Source organism: Hyalella azteca, unplaced genomic scaffold (assembly GCF_000764305.2).
Source record: "Hyalella azteca isolate HAZT.00-mixed unplaced genomic scaffold, Hazt_2.0.2 contig863, whole genome shotgun sequence".
In the NCBI taxonomy this organism is placed as follows: domain Eukaryota; kingdom Metazoa; phylum Arthropoda; class Malacostraca; order Amphipoda; family Hyalellidae; genus Hyalella; species Hyalella azteca.
Window position 1 is genome coordinate 287,489 of NW_025931198.1, and position 20,656 is coordinate 308,144.

General features: G+C 38.5%; 1 protein-coding gene across 1 annotated transcript in view; it reads left to right on the forward strand.

Annotated features, from left to right (window-relative positions):
* Positions 1–20,656, forward strand: part of LOC108666822 (peripheral plasma membrane protein CASK) — a 201,031-nt gene that overhangs the window by 146,332 nt on the left and 34,043 nt on the right. Inside the window, exons 12-13 of the mRNA XM_047880920.1 lie at positions 6,313–6,504; positions 16,875–17,039. Coding sequence (XP_047736876.1) covers positions 6,313–6,504; positions 16,875–17,039 — 357 coding nt within the window. The remainder of the gene's footprint in view (positions 1–6,312; positions 6,505–16,874; positions 17,040–20,656) is intronic.

Sequence of the window (20,656 nt, forward strand, 5' to 3'; positions counted from 1 at the left end):
AGATAAGACCTCAATTATGCCTACTCCTGAGGCGAGTGTAGACAATAAGACCTCGTTTCTATTCTATAGTTATTTCAGGATAAAGGCCACTGATCTCCTGAATTCTGATTAAGCACAAGTGCTTAAAATTTCATACCACTTATTCCGCCAAAAATCCCAAAATTTCCGCCACTTGTATTCGAATAATAATTTTAACAACCCGCCTGAGCGCTGGAATATCGCAGTGGGACTTGTTTGCGAGAACATCGTTGCGTCCATCCATGACCCGCACTCGACCATAATTGGAGCCTCTCGTCGATTTTTGACTCGTAAACATGTTTGTTGTCGCTCTAGAAAGTTATCCAATTCAATTATAAAGTTATCTTTTCAAGAGCCCGACGAATAACGTGTGTGCTGATTTTTCTTGATATTGCCTAAAAGTTTCCCATGTCGCCGATTTTGCTAAAAGTTATCGTTCGATTTGCCGCCAGCAATTCCTCGTCGTTTGCCCGAATTTTGACTCGGATGAGTCGTCAGGAGTCATCAAAAGTTTTCTCAGTTTTTTTTTTTTTATTTATGGCGTCGAGTTGCTTCCCAGCGATGGTTTAAACCCGTCAAAGGCTATTGACATGTTCTTGAAGCTGATTAAAGTTTTTGCGTAGCCATTAAGCAGCTGACAAGAAAATTCATGAGTTATCCACCGACAAATTAGTCATCATTTATCAGTTGCGTTTGCAGCGCAGATAAATGTCATGAAGAAATTTAATCTACAAAGCCTCTTATTTTTATTATTCTTATTGCCGATGCGGTAATGTACATCTTGCCCGAGTCATGAGGGAGCTGCATCAGACGTTGCAGTTAACGTTTATTGATAAGAAAACTCAGTATATCAGGAAATTAAAATCTGGCCCAACTAAAATAAATTTATTTTCGCAACTTCCTTGCCACACGTGGCTTGATGTTCCCCGGGACGGTCTATGCTGTAAATTCTTTGCTCGATCAGCTCGCCTGCTGTGGTGTGTATGCGCCGTGCATTTATTCAGAAGTAATATCCCGGAGGCCGACTTGAGAATAATTCAGCTTTGCTGCAACTGCCGCACCTGCCATGTATTTTTGCTGTTGTCGTGACTACCAAACACGGGGAGAGTTTGACTTGCTGAACTGCGTATGTCAGGTATATTCACCGTGATGCCCAACAAAATATGGAGTGAGGAGAGCGAGGCAGACCTGAGAGCGAGCACTCTGCATGGTGAGGCATGAGGCAGACCAATTGTGAAAAAAGGCAGAGGCATGAGCACTTGGAAGGCGTCAGGCAGACCTGAGAGCGAGCACTCTGGTGAGGCGTGAGGCAGACCTGAGAGCTATAGCACTCTGGTGAGGCAGATAGGCGTGCATACCTCATACGACGAACAGCAATTAATGGGCTCTATGATTTTCTGTTACATTAATGCTTGTGCCATGTTAGATTTGCATCTTCATCTTTTTATTTTTATACTTTCTCTGATATTCTTTCCCGCTATTTTCTCTTTTAAATTAAACTCTATTCACTCATTTGTTTAATTTTATTCTCTCTCCTATCTCATTTAATTTCTTCTATTTTTTCCAATATACTCCTGTATAGCTATTTCATGTGATGATGTCCGTGTAAATTCAATTCCACGGCGGCTTGCAAAGTCACTTTCGATTGTTATGTGAATTTCGCTTCACAATATGAACATTTTTCTAGTGACGTTTTCTTTTCACATTTCTTAATTCAAATTCATTCCTTTCCGTATATCGTGTAACTCTGCGAAGTGAACTTTATTACAACAGAAATATGGTCGCTCATAAGGCGCATATTATATTTTTCGACGATATTTTGCTCCCGTTGAATAATATCTTTGACGGCAACTGCGCTGACTTTGTGCATTAGGCCCAAGCTTTCAGACATGCAGGCTTTGATGCGAAGAGCCAGACCTGCTGTCGGCGCCGGGGTCTGTGGCCCGAAATCTTCTTAGAGGCGAACTAAGCCGTCGCGATCAGGTGCATTTCATCAGCAACAGCCTGCCTACATTTCCTCTCCTCAACGCACCTCTCGATACATGCAAGAATTTCCCTCGTGAATTGTGCTCAAATGATGCGTCCTTTCGTGAGCTACATGCAAATGCTATTTGCGTCCGTCCACTGCATGCAAGTATTGGCAAATACCTTCTTCGCCGTGCGCTGCTGAAGTGTTGTGTAATGGTGCCTTCAGCGTGGTATATCTTTGAGCTTGAGCTTGTCGGCGTCTCCGGTGACTTCAAAACTGAGTGCTCTTTTTGGTGCTCAAAAATATTATGCCCGTGGCTTGATGGCGTAGGTCATATTAAGATTACTTATGTACCGGCCATTTTGCGTGTTGTTACCGTCTATCTGTCATGAATAGATTTATTTTAGTATTCTGTTATGATTGGAAGTCATACAATCTATTCTGAAGAAATTCTGGATAATTGAAGACTTTTCAAGTGGTTTAGTAAGAATTTAAGTTTAATTTTTCTTTACCGGTATTCGCAGCTAATACTCGCTGAAATAAATTTTAGCCTTGAACTAACTTAAACGCTTTTATCGTATTGTGAACGCGTTTGTACTTCATATTCTTGCATGAAATCGTTGCGTATAAATATTTTATCTTGCTGCTTGCTGTTTCTTACTTTAACCTTTTACTTCCGGCTCAAAACTTTCCTCTGCCCTATGTTCATTATTCAGGTAGCCGTATGTTTGGATCATGTGTCAACCGAGCATGTTGAGGCGCACTCCTTGCAGTTCATCGATTTTATAGTCGAAGTACGAGTGTATCCGTGTATGCATATTGAAACATTCATGCTGGGAAGGTACTTCTTCAGTTATATTTTGAATTTCCGCAATGAAAGTATGTAAAATGTATGACTTTTCGTCTTCATTAAATGTGAGCTTTGTAGAGCAATGCTCCCGAGAATGTGAGCTTTGTAAAGCAGTGCTCTCTAGAAAGAAGCTTTGTAGAGCAGTGCTCTCTAGAAAATGAGCTTTGTAGAGCAGTTATCTGTAGAAAGAAGCTTTAATTGTAGAGCAGTGCTTCCGAGAATGTGAGCTTTATAGAGCAGTGCTGAGTAGAATTTGAGCTTGACAGAGAAAATCATGCTCCCTAAAATGTGAGCTTTGCAGAGCAAAGACGTAGTGCCTAGAATGTGAGGTTTCCTTAAAAGTTGTGGATTCTATATGTGTAGGCAAGTTTGTTCTCAGAAAACTTGGGCTCTCTAACTAACCGTAATGGACGAAGTATTCCTAGCAAGCTTCTGACATTGAAAGGGATTGAAAGCTCGTCGATCTGATTAACATTGGTCTTCATTTTTGTATTTGAGAGATTACGTTTTATGATTTTTAAAGTTAATTTGGAAGGAGAGCTAGGATTTTTCAAATCCTCTCTTCCTTAAAGTGATACGTATGTAAAATGTATTTCTTCCGCATGTTTATTCAATTGCATAGTTTCTAGTACTTCTTCTGTATAATTTATTCAATTGATATTGATTAATTCACGTTAGTTTTCACGATATTGGGAAATTATATCATATTTGTTGCGTCCAATGTTGATGTGTACGCGCTTGAAACTGATGGTCGAGTAATGTACTTTTCCATGCTAGGATATTCAAGTATTCAATACGATCAGATTAACCTGAGCACCTTTGCAATCACGGGAAATCCTGGTAAACGTTTGCAATGTTTCATTGTGACACAAGTTGAAGTAGTAGTGAGTAAATCCTGTACACGGTGATGTACCGAGTAGAATTATTTATTTTATTCGCCAAGTGGCGTGCAAAATATCAGTGACAGTATATTGCACATATCATAATGAATTCCATTTCATTCTTTCAATTATGAAAAGAATTCATTGAGAGTTTATTTTTTATATATTGATTATATATAAAAATGATATATATTGATATTATATTTACCAATTGATTTATTTAGAGACGTATTCAAAGTGAGATTGAAAGTCTAGCTCTTACTACGAAGACCATCTGAAATGAAAGTTAATTATAAACAATTCATAATGTTTCCGTTATCTCGATTGTTTTTAAAATTCTTGCCAAGGTAATTTTCATAGAATTTCATGTTCGCAGTTTGTTATAACTGTGGATGCCGCCGTTCGGAACTGCGTGCGTAGCTCACGCCGAGCAGTAGCAGCTGTGATGACGCTTGAATAAAATCATTACTCCGGAAAAATTAATTTCTATTTAGGCGCATCTTCAGCTTCTCCTAAATTCTGTACCAGTTTTTTATCTCCTAATGTCTTCCTTCATTTGTATATTCATATTACTTTATTCCATTTTGTAAAATAGTTCTTATTTTTTTAAGTTCAACGAGGTCCGAAAATTAAAGTTAACAAGTTAGGCAAACTTACAACGGAGATAGAAACACTCGGCATTCTCCGCTGATTGGTTCAAATCGATCATTTCAAGCGAGCAGGAATCTAGATGGCATATATTCCCGACTATGGTCTATACATAAGTATTAACATGTCACAATCGGCACACATATCTCTCCTGCACTTTCCTTTCTTTACGTAGCCTTAGTATCGCATTTCTATTTTGTATTCTTTTTAATTTTAAATTGTGGTGTAAATAACAGTTTACGTTCACCATTTTCATGCATTGTTTCGCACTGTTTTACTCGCACAAAAACACTAATTCTCTTTAGTACTCAAGCATATTTCTTGTATTTATAATTGCTATCATTTTTTATACTATTTCACGACTTTTTAAACTGTATGGAAAATTTTTGTTCACGTCCCCTCTGCATTTCTCATGTCAACGAGCAGGTGATGTATGCATTCTCATGAAATTATACCATTCATAAATATGTAATAAGTTTTTTCGTAGAACTAAAATTCAGCTGGATAGAGACCTCTTACCAATCGGGGTTCTATAACTGCTTAACCTCATGTGCAATTCTTTTCAGCGAGTATTCATGTCCTTTTGGGTTCTTGTATATCCATTATGGTCTTTTTTGGTTCATAAAAGAAGTTTTTGCAATTAAATCTGCATTTGGAGGAAGCTCGAATTTTCACTGAGTTTTTTTTTTTCATTCGTACGGATGTGGATCACGACTCAAGATTTCATGGTACTCTCTTGCGAGCTCCAACTCAGATTTATTTTATCAAAATATAGATTGCGTATCATAGCTATAAAGTTCAAGCAATTGTGTTATTGGGTACAAGCATCTGCTTAATGAAAGCGGCATTTCAGCTGGAAGAAATTCGTTGTACTTTGGCCTCGTGAACGGTTCCATGTTAGGTTAAATGTTCTTTGTAGTTTCATTTTAACCATAGTACCTGTTCCCAGGTTTTTAGTATGATCACATCTTTAACATAAATACTTTTAGTTGGGACCAAGAAGTAGATTGTTTTCGTATTGTGCTCTAACTCAACTAACGCTTGCTTTTTGTCCTCTCCCCTCATCACTAACACCGTCTGCACCACGCCGCACACTAACACTCTACACAACTCACGCTCTACACAACATGTATTACGTCGGCACACGTCGTACACTCACACTCTACATCACCTAACATGCATGACGTCTGCACCATACGACGTGCTTACAATCATACTCAACACGTCTCTCATTATGGTGATTTGTACATCTCCAACACTTCATTGCATCTGATGCGTCTGTTCTCATTTCATCTTTAATTTTAAATTTCACGGCTACATAATTTGTTTATTTTATTTTTTTTCTTGACCTATTTATATTGTCACTTTCCTCTTGTGGAATATTTCACATTTCCGCGAATATGATTTCACATTTCCGATTTCATAAGCGAATTTTGTTCCTTCCTTTATTGCGATTTGTTGATATCCTTCCCGATATCCTTGTTATGAGTTACCTTCTAAAATCTATAACCATATTCTACTTTCTTCATCTTTGTTACCCTATTTATCGTCAACCTCGAACTTGATTGCGAATATTTTTTCTTCATGAATCCATTTTTTAAATAATACTTCAAATTTCTGTGACTTTTTAACACAACAACCAACCATTACTTACTGGCATTTTTAACCTATTAATTCAAACAACTGACAACCATCCTCCATACCCATTTATATTTGATTAATCTTTGGCTTTGACACACGCCTTTCGAATACTACTTCAATTTTATGATACCTTCTCCTCAAATGTGACGCTCAAACTCGGTAAAATCACGTTCTTTTTGCATCTGGTACTGCATCCTTTGGATCCCCATGATTTTTTCACTACACAATTAACACGCCACACGCCGATGCCACTAAAACACATGAATTTCTACACGACTCGGCTGGTGCGCGGCGCGAACAAACAGGCATTGCTGCAGGCGCACGATGTGGTGGCTCACGAGGTGTACGGAGAAGACGCCGTCAGAGTGACACCTCCACCCATACTGCCGTTCCTTAACGGGGGCGAGGAGCTCGAGTCCAACAGCGGCGACATGGACATGGACAATGTCACCAGGGTGCGACTTGTCCAGTTCCAGAAGAACAGCGATGAGCCAATGGTGAGTAGCGCGTACATTTATGCGACTCGTCCAGTTCCAGAAGAACAGTGATGAACCAACGGTGAGTAGCGCATACATTTATGCGACTTGTCCAGTTCCGGAAGAACAGCGATGAGCCAATGGTGAGTAGCGCGTACATTTATGCGACTTGTCCAGTTCCGGAAGAACAGCGATGAGCCAATGGTGAGTAGCTCGTACATTTATGCGACTTGTCCAGTTCCAGAAGAACAGTGACGAGCCAATGGTGAGTAGCGCGTACATTTATGCGACTTGTCCAGTTCCAGAAGAACAGCGATGAGCCAATGGTGAGTAACGCGTACATTTATGCGACTTGTCCTGTTCCAGAATAACTGTGATGAGCCAATGGTGAGTAGCTCGTACATTTATGCGACTTGTCCAGTTCCAGAATAACTGTGATGAGCCAATGGTGAGTCTATAGCACTTAGATTCATCGACCGTTTGCGTTCGACGTCTCTCAAGCTGCCTATATTATGATCTGCTTCCATCTGAAGGAAAAGATCATGAAGATTCTCTATAATATTACATAGCCAGACTTTGATTGAGTCTTTTCGTTGATTTACAAGGAACAGATTTTGTTGGAATGTTATGGATCCTGCTATATGTTTCTACTGAAATTATCGTAAGCTGAAGACTTTGCATTTGTTCGTGAATAATGCTAATACGTTAAGCTCTTTTGTGTTTTTGGTTATGGAAAAGGGTTTTCTATAAAAATATTAATTAGATGTATGTCAAGTGGTAAGCCCTAACACTTCGAGAACTTGGATCAGTTCCAAATTTGCATCTACATCTTGATCCACCAACACTGGACGATAGAGTTGAGCGAATGTTCGCTCTGCGACAAAGAAGCTCTTTAATTACGAAACATATAAATTCTGAAATTCATTTTCGTTGCTTTTAACCTTGCTACATTTTCACGTGTACAGCGGTCTTTGCGAAGCTACTTACGCACGCAAAGATCAATTAGCAGATATCGCAGCTAGAAAGGATATAATTTATTCGTAGTGACTGAACGTAATAGGTTCGTGAAGTTTCTTGAAAGCCGTCTTTTGAAGCTCTCATCTGCTAAAGTTTGGTCATCTGTTTTTTTAGCATTATTTTCACGGATCTTGTGTCGAAGAGTACCATCTATCTGATACTTGAATTATCCTGTGAAAAATCCTTTTGATCCAAAATTTTATACCAACGATAGATTGTTGAAACTGAATCATTATTGTATTTAAGAGTAAATAATGTTTAAAAGTGGATTATAAGCAAACTTGGAAGTGTCCATCATTTTCGTTAACTTTCCTAATGAAAAATAGTTCAATGAAAGCCGAGTATTTCATTGCATTGAATCTTTGTAATGTTAGGGCTCCTCGTCGCCGGCTCCTCAGTCTTGCCCGCTTATCACGGTCATTGAATCTCCCACTTAATGTTTTATCTTTTTCCAGGCTTTAGCTGATTTACGAAGTGCGACTAAAAGCCTTTTGGGCCACGCTCGGCTGCCTCTAGGCGCCACTCGATTACCGTCGTTTTTCACGAAACTGAAAACAACCGTGAAATTCGCGACTAAAAGGCTTCTTGCTGATATTTTGCAGCCTATTTTTCCTAACATACCGCTCCATATATCATGATTTAATTACCTAAAAGTTTTGATGAGAACGGTGTCTGCGATTGCCATCACAATAAAGGAAGTCCGCGCATGGAGAGATTACAAACTGTATCGGCGCGTGTCAAATGTGCTTAAATTTTAGCTGGTTTTCCGAGCAATTGTAATATTTTAGCGCCTTGTGAAAGCTTCTGAAAATTTGAGTGGGTTTTGTAGTGATTGCGTTGCAAGGTTATTGTTTTCCTTCTAACTTTAATCTTGTTAATCATTATGAAATCATTGAATTTAAGATTAGAATCGTCGTCTCGCTAAAGCCCATTTTGATTTGCTTCAAATGAAAAATTTTTAACTCATTTCATATATGATTATTACTGTCAAATTTTAGTGGAATGTAGACGTTAATCGTAATTGGAATGTTTACACCAATGAAATAATCGTCAAGTCCTTGATATTACTTGCTTTCGCATTGTTCAAATATACGTGGTGTCCTCACTCCTCATAAGTTAGCTCGAGATCGTTCCTATAAAGTAGCGTTAATTTAACGTCAATCTAGATACACTCAGTGCAGTGTTATTGTTGTGGCATATATCACTCAGGTTCCAGCATGCCCTCGTAATATGCCCAACAAATTGTGCAACGCTTGCACGCGTAAAGCTTTTAGGATCAGCAGTGCTGATTACATGCAGATGGCCTCTGTGCTGCCGCGGCCTTGCTTACAGCGCCCAGATTTATTTTCAATTTGCTTTCGGTTTTACGACGCAACGATCTAATTTCATCACTAAATTACAGTTTCGTTTTGCACTTACAGCCCCCTTGCGTTAGCAGCAAGTATAGTATGACAGTTAGTGCAACCCAATTGGACGATAATACCTTCGATTGCTCTGGTAATGCGTGATATAGTTGATCACCTTTTTCTTATGCTATCATCGCTATTTTCTGTGGCGCTTATTATTTTTACTTTCAAGTTCTTTGAAGCGTCAATGTCGTGTTTTGTCACCAGTTTTTTTTTTTTTTTTTTTTTTTTTTTTGCATGGAAGAGCTTGTGAAGCTTTGATCTGTTAAATTTTTTAATTAGGTTCATGAACAACGTTTTATTTGTATCGCGTGAGTTGTCTCCATTTTTCATTCACCTGACCCGAGACGCTTTACAAGTGAATGGAAAACGTCCATTATACTAAAATGATGCCGCTATTATGATGGTCTTACCAGTAGCTGATGCAACCCAGGCGCTAAAATCTTTAATGGACTAGGCCATTATTCCTGTGTACTCCACCTAATAATTTAATGAAAACAAAGACTGGATGCCTTGCATTAATCATTTTATATTCTCTTGTAAGAAAATGATAAAGTTCCGACCTACTGAAAAGTAAAAACATTGGGGAACACTGCGGCGAATTTATAAGGCGTGCGACCGACTGTCTCGAGCCGCATTACAGTAATGGGATCGGCTCCTGCTTACCTCAAAATGTGATATTTTTGTATCTTGCCAAGCACGATAACTTGACGTAGTTCTTCGGTCGTAGTTTATATTTAGAAATATATCCGTCGCTGACCAAAATTTCACTGAAATATATATCGCTGCAATGAGAAATTCAAGTTCAAATGTATTCCATTTGAATTTGGAGTGTGTTTGTGATGACTAATATAACCTGAAGCAAAATTATGTAGTTTTTCTTCAATGCAATTGTAAATGATTATTATCTGTGCGTCTTAATATGCGGTTGCGCAATTATTCACACAAATAACAAGCTCTCAAATTATTGCCAAGATGAGGAATAATATAATCTTTATTCTGCTCAATTTTGTCGATGACTTTTTTTCGGAACTTGTTACATGTCACTTATTGTGTCACTCGAAATTCAATCGACTAATTTTTCCTGAACACTAATTAGCCAAGCCTACTTTAAACATACTTTTATATCGTCAGAATTATTAATGGATTTTTCTTGAAGCAGCTATAATATTTTATTCCTCGTTGTACATTGCAAGGATAAATTTGATAATTGCTGGCGTATTATACATGTCACCTCCACTCGGGAATGTTGTAAATATCTAATATTTTGCCAGCTGAACTTTTTATTATTTAAAAGGCGGAATTGCCGGATGGTGTTGAATGCGAATATTTGATGAGGTTAATGCTAATGTTTACGTGCTCTGAGAGCTGGACGCTGTGAACTGTAGCCTGTGTTGTTGCCAAGGCTAATGAGCTGCATATCTAGTCGCTGTCTCATTAACGAATGATACATAAATAAAGCTCACAAAATGTCTATATTGTTCGCAGCTTATAGCAGTATAGGATGTTTCTCATTTTTTCTGCGTCTGGTTGAATAATTTGATCTCATATTTGGTAGAATTTCATATTATTTGTGATATTCAGTGCCTTCAAAGGTTGTGGACTTTTCTCGCATGTACACGTGGTTATTATTGTGCTTCATATAATTATTTAAAACGCACTGTTCTGTCATGACCATTCTAGGAATAACAACGATATACGAACATTACCTTATTTTTTGTATAATGCAATTGATCTGAAAGAGGAACGATGGACATTATATTTTGCACCCGACTAGAAATCTTATTAATTTTGTATCTGCCCAGTGTGTGGTTAAGTTCTAACGCGTTCCAATCTGCTAGAGGAAGCCATTTAGTGTAGCATTTCCTCTAATTTAGATCCGTTTCCGGATGTAAAAGAGAAATTCCTAATCAACCTGCAAATGATTGAGCTCAAACAGGATTTTTCCCCGTTTTTCATAATCTAAAATAATATGACGAGTTCAGAGAAAATTCCATTACAATTCAGTTATTAATCCATTGTTTGAATCAGTCGAATTAACAATACCTGGCATTCACCTAGCAAGGCTGTGCGCGGGATTGCAGCGCAGTTGCTGGAAGTGTCGCGTGGCGCGCGACAATGTTAGCCGATTTGACGCGTGAGATGCAATTTATGGGGCGTGTGTGACTGAGTTTCTTTGTCCTTTTAAGACAGATGGCCGAGAGCTGGTAGGAGTCTGGCCTTGCAAGAAACTTGCTTGTTCTGAGCAAGTTAAGAAAGTGTCAGGAGTGCCCAATGAGTCTCAGGGCTCCATGAAGATTTATGCGAACTCTGCCACGTCGGTTCTCTCTAACTGGGGCTCTGTCCTGCTATGCGTAGGCGCTGCAACTTATATTATGATTTACACTTGAAACAAATGTATCTCTGCGCTTTAATTTTGACAGGATCAAGTATTGAGAACTTCATTTTTAGCTGGTTGTTTTTATACAGCATCTAGTCTCCGAAGTCTGCGTTCACGCATCAAATTCGCTCTCAATGCTAGTGATCTGAGCGTCTATAATTTATGTTTCTATGCCTCACTACTACGGAGGAGAGTATGAATTATTAGAGTAAAGATTGCAGGTTTCTGAAGTCGTGACATAGTGTGAAACTACCATGATATTATCAGTATATTATTTCTGTTAACATTTGAATTGCCGTAAGGTGTTCAGACTGGAATGTATGTCCATGTGCCCCAATTTATCCGAATTTGTCTATGCATTGTTTCTGCCAATAGCAGAGACCCTTCGACTTACCTTATTGAATGTAGAAATTCTCTCATTTTGCTGTTAATCATCCTGTATTACTTGGCATTTAATGAAAACTCGTATCCCTCAAGTGTCGTATAACGAAAGGTTTTCGAACTTCAGCGACGTTTCGTCAGATCTGCAGGAAGAAGTGCGGCAACCAGCCTGCTGATTTGCGTAGAAATAGTTTGGCTGTTGGTACATTTTGATGTATAACACATCTCATCCGCTATAATGTGACCTGATGTAATGAGACAACAAGCATTTGAACAACATTTGAGAGGATATATGCCCCAAGAGTCTCTTAGAGTCTGCCCAGTTATTTCATCACAATGGCTATTTTAAAGGATGCTGTATGACTACGGATCCTTATACTAATTAGAAAATGCCATTTGATGTTAAATTATATGAAACCATTAACATCTCCATGATCTTGAAAATGTATATAATGGCTTCACTCATAAATACCGCTCAAAAATTGAAATTTTTGATCTAGGAACTCCTTCTGAGGTTTTTAATCTTCTTCTTCTGAGGTTTAACAAATTTATCATCCAACTTAATGATCGATAAGATTCTTTTCCCATATCATTATTGAAAATACCCGATTGCGACGGTACGTTCAAAAGCGGCAAAATCGAATGAAAATCAACTATTGAGTTACCAAGCGTTTACACTCTGGCAGGAATCTTTCGGTGCGGTGCTTGTTACAACAGATTTGCATAAAGAATCTTTTTGACTTAATTTAGCCGTCGAAATTCCACGGAATAAGTCATATTAGACGTCGAATACAGTATATACTTAAATATTCTGGAAAGCTTGCATAAATTATCTCAATACCACATTTAGTAGACCCATGAGACGATAGTACGTTTTGTTTTGGCACGCGAACGTCGTGTCGCCATTGTCGCGAGGATCGCCCAGTATTCACACTACGGAAACCTGTGCCGTGTATCACACTCAATGGCGTCATTAGGCTTGACGTAACGAGAAGCTGTCCTGCTAAAACCCGGCTTCTGCGCTGAACCTAGCGCACCGGCTTCGTTCTTTTGTGCTGCTAGTCCCTTCTTTACTTAATGACTTGTTTTCATTCCGTTTCGTTTTCCTAACGTACTCTAGTTTTCTCCGATTAGTGAGACATGATTAAACTTTTGATTAATCTGTGAGGATTTTATTCGGTTACGATTGCAAACCGAAAATTTTCCATTACTTCAACCTCCATCGTTCTCCTACTTCTCGATCGTTGCTGTTAATTTAATGAATTATTCTTTTTAGTCTTCATTGCAATATTTAATTCATGCGTTAATATATGACCTCTCGGCAGTTACTTGCGCTTCGAATATGTTGGTATGAAAGATAAGTTGAAAATAGTTTTTTTATTCACACTATAATTCCTGCACTTATTAATTATTTGCGAAGACACTAACATATTATAACTATAAACTTCATTAAAATTCGCTTATCCTCTCAGTTTTCATGGCCATTAATGCTTCCTGCAGTGTGGGTAATGGCTGGCATAACCCCACACAAAGTTTTATTCAATTCTTTTTTGAATTATCTTGATATTTTGATTCTCCCAATTTAAATGTTTGTCAGATATAATCGTTTTGTCAAAGATCGTTCTATTTATAAACAAATACGAAAATATATATCAAATAGAATAGGGTTTTGATCCGTTCTACCTCGGCAACAATATTTAGGCGAAGATAGTATGCAAATTTTCATGTTTTTCTGGTCAAGATGTAATCATTTATGCTCGTTTCATCTGAATGAGAATCAATATTTCCTCTTATTTTATTTGTGGGTAAATCCTTTTTTAACCTAAGTATTTCCGAGTATTGATGACCATCTGTGCATTCAAGTGACATTTCGATTTCAAGCTTCATCGTTACAATTTTGTTTCTCATTTAGGAAAGCAGAAGTTTTTGCCTGATGGAACTAGAGCCTCAGAAACTGTCGCTATATTAGCCGAGCAGCCAGGGAGGGATGAGCTTAATCCCCTTCGTTGCAAGTCGATTTTCAAAATCACGTTAGTGTTGAGATTGCTTCAGCACCCTCGCTGCGTAGCACGCCTGCATTAATTGTTCCGCTGCCTCGAGCTAAATATTTTCTCTTGATTTACGATAACGCGCAGATGGTGCTTCTGCACGAACACCTTATCAAATTACGCCTTCGTTTCTCTTCTACGAAGATTAATCAATATTTTGTGCTAATGCTCTCAATCATCTCCACAAGACGAGAACTCTCCTTTTTCTCTCCCTTCATCTTCATGGCAATAAGCATTAGCTAGCATACAAACTTGTTTGCTTCAAGTCTTATTTGTTTGTGTTATCGTTATATTTTAAATAGTTCTGTGTACAATTCTTACTTTCCGTGGAAGTTTATGTTCATTTAGAGCAGTTTCGATCTATTCCGGTCTAGCGTGATCAGCAATTATCTCTGGTAGGAGATGAAGGCTTGTCGGTTACCAGGAACATTTGTTTCCAGAATAAATTGTATTCAACATAAGCTCCCACGTTGGTAGAGTGACATGTATATTGATAAGTTACCTCCTGTTATTTGTACCCAAGATGAAGTCCAAAAGCATAAGTATTCATTTTAAATCCTTTTCTGAAAACGAATTGAACCTGCTTTAATCGTCTCGTCTTCTTTGAACATCCGTTAATATTTAAGACGATTCTTCAGGAATGCTTGTGGACATAAAGACATGCCAAGGGTTACATGCTAGCAAAATTGTTGGGAGCCCCAGTTGTTCAGACTTTTGAATTCTACTCCGACATTTATTGCCTAAAGAATTAATCAATGTGTAAACTTCTTTAGATTCGTAAGTTTCAATCAAAATTACAATGGACAATGCTATGCGTTTTCGGTCGATCTTAATTTTATAGTCCGAATTTCTACGTTACAAATTCGTACCGCACGTATAAACAATTTGCATAAATTTGCCGTCAGCATAGTGATAAAGCATTTATGTTTCATTTTATTACCGAAATCCTTCCTGGTTAACTTTTCCCGTTTTGAAATTCATCTGGAATTCCCCTTCGTTTTATTGATACCAGTCTAGTCAAGACTGAAATCTTGCTCGCAGTTTTACTGAAATTTTTCTCGTTTTAGAGCTTATAAAAAACTGCCTTTTGGGTAGCGTATTAAATCGGGACTACTAAAAATTTTAGTTTAACTTTAAATTTCCGCTCGTAAACGCTCTAAGCCGGAATTGCAGTAACTGAGAAATGACGGAATATCTCTTAATCGCTTCTAAACGAACTCGCTTCAAACTTTTGTCGTATTCCTAAGCCTGATTACGATACTTGAGGTGAAAACTGTGAATTCTAATTAGGTGAGTACATTACAGTAACTTTATATGTAAAGGCTTCCTGTGGTGGTAAGTGTAACCGAGGTTCAGTGGATGCAAGTACGTGGTGATGACTGAAAGTGACATGACATTGAGTGTGCGGTGATCTCCATTGCGTGTTGTTAAGAGGACTTGAAGACAATTGTTGAAATTAATTAAGTGGTAGTGAATAATGGTGGATGAATTGAAATTTGAAGTTATACTTGAATTTAAATGTCAAATAGGTAGAAGAATTGAATTGTGGAATTAGGGTAGAAGGAAATTACTTAGAAGCATATGAACCCAAGCATTGGATATGGTTTAAATGAAGCTGTGGAACGGCGGATGAAATTTTATCTTGTTGAATAAAACTGAAGAGTGATGTGTTGAATTTTGCCTGGAAAAATGCAGCCAATGAGAGGCAGAAGAAACCCTAAGGGCAGTTGAATAAGATATACGTATGCCAGTAGATGAAACTGAGAGCTATTAATAAAATTGAACTCAGGAATAGCTGGTGTATACATAGTATACCTTAATTAACTACGCTCTTACGCTTCATCTAATTATAAAACTATTCATTGAAGAGTGACATGACTTGAAGCTTTCCATAATGTCATTCATTTATATTGTATTCGAGGCAATAGGGTATCTCACACGGTGTTTAGCGAGACTCCTATGTTACACGATGTAGTTTTGGGCGCGCCAGTAACTGCATGGTGGGACGTTGATGTTTTTGACAGGAGGGATTGAGGAACAAAGTTTTCAGAACCATTGTACTACATGATTGTATTTTCTAAGTCGTACACAATAAAAAATTTAATATCCTACGGAATAACATGCTTTTATATATTTCAAAATGACTCTCATCTGTGCTTCAAATTACTCAAGACTATGGAGATGCTGAGCTTTAGCTTGATGGTGCCTAATGAATGCTTACTTTATAGCCATTTTTCGGTGTGCTTTCATGTTACTTATTAATGTCAACAGATTAAGTGTCTCATTTTCCACTAAATTATAATGAAGTGTTACAATTTACGTCGATGCCCAATATATTAACTGTTTTTCACCATAAAACGGTCTTCGTTCAATACTAGATTTACATTTGTGGCGGCAGGATTATATCAGACTTCATCGCCATTACATTGGTTGTGCTGCAAATTGCCTATCATAGAGCGCGCCGTTAGAGGCAATAGGCAAACCCGACAATGCGGCACTATTGCCCTCAAACCAGTTCCTGCTAATTGCCTAATGTTGCTGCCACAATCGATCCGTTAACTCCTGCGCCACTGAATCTGAGCTTCGCCAGTTTCCAACGGTTGATTGCTTTGCTGTGTAGACTCAGGCCCCTTCCAGCTTTGAATTTCCTCGAGTCTATTCCTGACCGTTGTGACGCCCTGCAAGCTGTATGGTCGGAGTTTGAGAGGTCGCTATACTTTATCTCAAACAGAGAATTTGAATGTCTTATCTGGATTTTAGTTCATTATGTTAGCGTTCGACGACTACGCAAGAATGTGAACTTAATATGAATTTTTGATATTGTTTTCTGAAAATTTAATTTCTAGTGGTATCCGTCGTCCAGAAATTTCCGGATTAAATGAGTTTGATTAGCTTGCGCACATAAAATCATGCTGGACGTAATACGATTTAATTAATTATGTCCACTTTTGATGAAGAAGTAATTGACTTTTGCAAGTAGATTGGAAATAAGCTACAGTAGATGTGTGTACTATACCATACGCCAAACCGTTAGTTGTCTCACAATTACAACTTATAATTAAGCTACGTTAATATTGACAGAAATTATTTCCTCAGGTCTCTCTCTTCCCCTTGAAAATATGTAGCAACACTGAAGTTCTCTCATTGTTCGGTTTGCAGGGCATCACGCTGAAGATGAACGAGGAGGGACGCTGCATAGTAGCGCGTATCATGCACGGTGGCATGATACATCGCCAGGCGACCCTGCATGTCGGCGACGAGATCAGGGAGATCAACGGCGTGCCTGTAGCCAACCAGACCGTCGATGCGCTGCAGAAGATGCTGGTAGGTTCTCTTGCTGCTGCACCCAATCAATTCAGTGTGGAAAACTGTGAAGTTAATTTCGACGACTGACTGTTAGGATATGCACGAGTTTGATGTGCGATTTGTCAAGAGAATGTGTGTGTGTGTGTGTGTGTGTAGAATGAGTATAGTCCCAGCTCGGTTTAGAGTTATTATCTCTGATAAGAAATTTTAAAAATTCCCCAGTTGGCGATTGATTCATAACATAAGCGCACTGTTTCCAGAGAAATCTCAGGATGATTTAATCCTCAGAATTTTTGACAAGTCACATTTATTCGCAGTTTTACACAGTTGTAGTGTCTGAAAACTTCAACGTCCAGCTAATCGACATCAAACCCTTGTCAACGAAGAACTACGTTCGTCTGTTGCTAAATTCCACATTGGAATTCAATTCCAAATGATCTATAGCGCCGTGTATCGCTGGCCTGCAGTACAAATGCTATGCCCCTCTTGTTCAGCATCTCATTGAAAGCCGCCAGCTTGAGCTTGTTTGTTGCCACCATTGCTTAGCCTTGTCGTAAAATTTAACTGCGCGATACTCGTTTGCACATCCATTCAGTGCTCCGTCATTCCGTTCGAGTGCCTTTCAGTAAGCAAGCCTGCCGCAGTTGCTACTCGTCCCGTCTGACGATTTGTAGTCCAAACCTAATTTGGTGATGGGGCGCTGGACGGCCCTCTAAAATGGAGCGAAACTGCTAGCACTTCACGACTTCCTTGGGGGCTCACATCGCGCCAACGGCAAGAGCTTGACGTGCTTCAGTGGAAGTCGATCCAATGTTCCTGATCGGTTTAGTGCTTTCCAACCGCTTCAACTAACTTCTTCGACTCGGCCATCAGGCTCAACACGTTTTTTGAAAAACTTTCACTCATGCTGTTGCTTGCCTAAGAATCATTTTTTCTCTGGCTGAAAGACGCAGGATTTCGCTTCCAAGTGAAGACGCATTCAATGTTAAGATCTCTGTTGTGAAGAAGCTCGCTCGACTGGCACTACCAGTTACGGACTATGCTTAACTCGTTCTTTTTTTGTTTCTAAGAACGAGAGAAGTGCGCTTGAATTGACTGAATGTAGCTTCTAAATTGTGTAATTGTCTAAAATTTATTAGGAAACTTTGTAATCCAATTTGTTTCAGAAGCAAATTTTGGAGACCATAAACTCATGAACTTTTGGACTGTTAATTAAGAGGCTCGAAGTCAACATTACCACAAATGATTCTCATCAAGAAAATCCAGTTTTCCTAAGACCTTTTTTTCCGAAGACGTGCTTTAATAATTAATTGAATTCGTAATAGTTCTAATTTCAATTAGGAAGAAATTTTCGTGTTTATAAGATCAACTATTTGAAAAAAAATGTTACAATTCCAGAGGCCTTACATTAAACAAGTTGGCATGTTTTAAGCGTAGTTGTGATTAAACTTGAAACCAATGTTGCCATGTGTGATCTCTAATTCGTCGTTATTGCCCCAGAGGGTTGGGTCCATCTTTGAAATTCCAAATTGTTGGAATTAACTATGATCTTTATAAGGATGAGAAGTAAACTCAATAAAAAGTATACCCGTGCGAGGTGTACTCAAGACTGGCATTCGCGCAGGGAATTTAATAGAACTTCGTGCAAGTAGAAAATTTGGACTGCACGCAAGAAGAGATGCGCGGTTTTGTTAAGGGTAACAATAGCCCTTATCTTGCCTAATGGTACAATGCACGAAATTCATGCAGGGCAAAAATGCGTCCCGAGGTTTCCTGGTTCAAAGGAGCAAATTGCTTTCAATACAAACGCTGATTGGGTGCTTAGTAAGTTGGAAATTTGTTAGAGGCACGGATTTTTTTGTTATTTATAGTTCTGTAAACGAGTTTTCCAATTAGCTTTCAGTGAAATTTTCTCCAAGCTCTTTTTTTAAGATAAATTCTGAAAAATCTTCGCCACTAATGTAAAATTTTCAGGTTTTTATGACGAAAAATCGGGGTTATTAGTTATATTAACTTGCCAGGGATTGAAAACTCGTAAAATTTGTTGGTCCTGTTTACCTATTATTTTAACGTTACATATCACCATTCAGAACTTCTAAATTAGCAAGAATGGCGTGCTGCTTCGAGGATTCTTTGCGTGTGCTTTTTCAGAACATTTGGAAAAGCTTCAGCTTCAATTGCAGGTACGGAAAAACAGTGATTTTATAGCTTCCAATCAGCGCTTAATTGTGCGGATCAGAAACACAGCTCACACATTTTTGAGATTGCCAATGCTCCTGGAATTACGTTGCTCATTTTCGCGTAGGTCAGTCAGAATTTAATTAGGCCTGTGCTTCATTTGATTTGTCCGTGTCTAGTTTGGAGCTAAGAGCTGCGTCGCGACTGATGAGAAAATTTCACTTACTCGTTTGGAATTTGCGTGTTTTCGTTAGAGTAATTTACTGGTTAAATGATCCTGGGTGTTTGCTGTGGTTTTTATTTTCGTAATCATTGCACCACAGAAAAATATTTTTCGCTACGAGGCACCTGACTATATTTAGTGATGTGGTGAATTTTTTCTTTTAAAAGCAGATGTTGACTCTGAGACAATTGTATCTAACATGTACATGTACAATTAATCTCGTGAATTGTTCCGTACCTGACGACTTGAAGTAATGCATTTGTTCACTAGCGTAATTTTCATATTTATTTGCGCTTTAGCGGGAAAACTATGAACTGAAAAATTTAATAAATATCCAAATCATCTCCCCTGACACGCTTGAGCTCTTTTGTGCCGACTACACTGCCTATTAGCCCCCGAGTTGTTGATTAATTCTCAAGAATATTACTTCATCGCACATTTATCATACCCATTCTCCAATCCTTCCAACATAAGCTAAGTTGTTGTAACATTATTTCCGCGATTGAGAATCAGTGAACTAATTTTATGGAATCCAGCTGTGTGTGAATCTGAAACAAAAGTACGTAATTTTGTAACGTGTCTTGGGCTCTCGAAATTCTCTTTTTGGCTGCTTTAAAACTTGCTACCAGCCTGCAGTGCTGGAGGACTGAGACGATAGCTGCCGCAAGTACTTGATGCGAAACAACAACGCTCGCTCTATGTATGAAGAAGAGTCGCCGACACAGACGCACATCAAACGCGGTTGCTGCATGCGTATCCTTACAGCTTCGGGACCCATTGCCTTTGATTATATGCGGATCGTTGAGAACATTTACTAGCGTGATAACATCGCGCTCAACTTAGAGGTCTTCATTTGCAGTAATCGTGCGGGGACCATGCTTTAAATTTCTTACAAAATTACTGCAAGTGAGATTGCGAGCGGTGTAGGTTTATTGCGTGGCATAAGACAATTTTAGAAAACGGTCGGTTTTTAATAGGGGTTGAATGAAGCTAGATGTGAATTAGGCTGCTGCTTCAACAACCTTAATCTTTATTCGATCATAATACATTTGTCATGTGCTTCAGTTTTGAAATTACGCGTATGGAGAGTATTTTACAGTTCAGGCTAGATTCATGATAATATTTACATAATAAACAGAACATGTATCGAAAAATTAACTGGCATAAACGACGAGGCCGCACATATCATAAGTACGTATTTAATAGCGTTCGCTGGGGAACTCACTAGGGGATT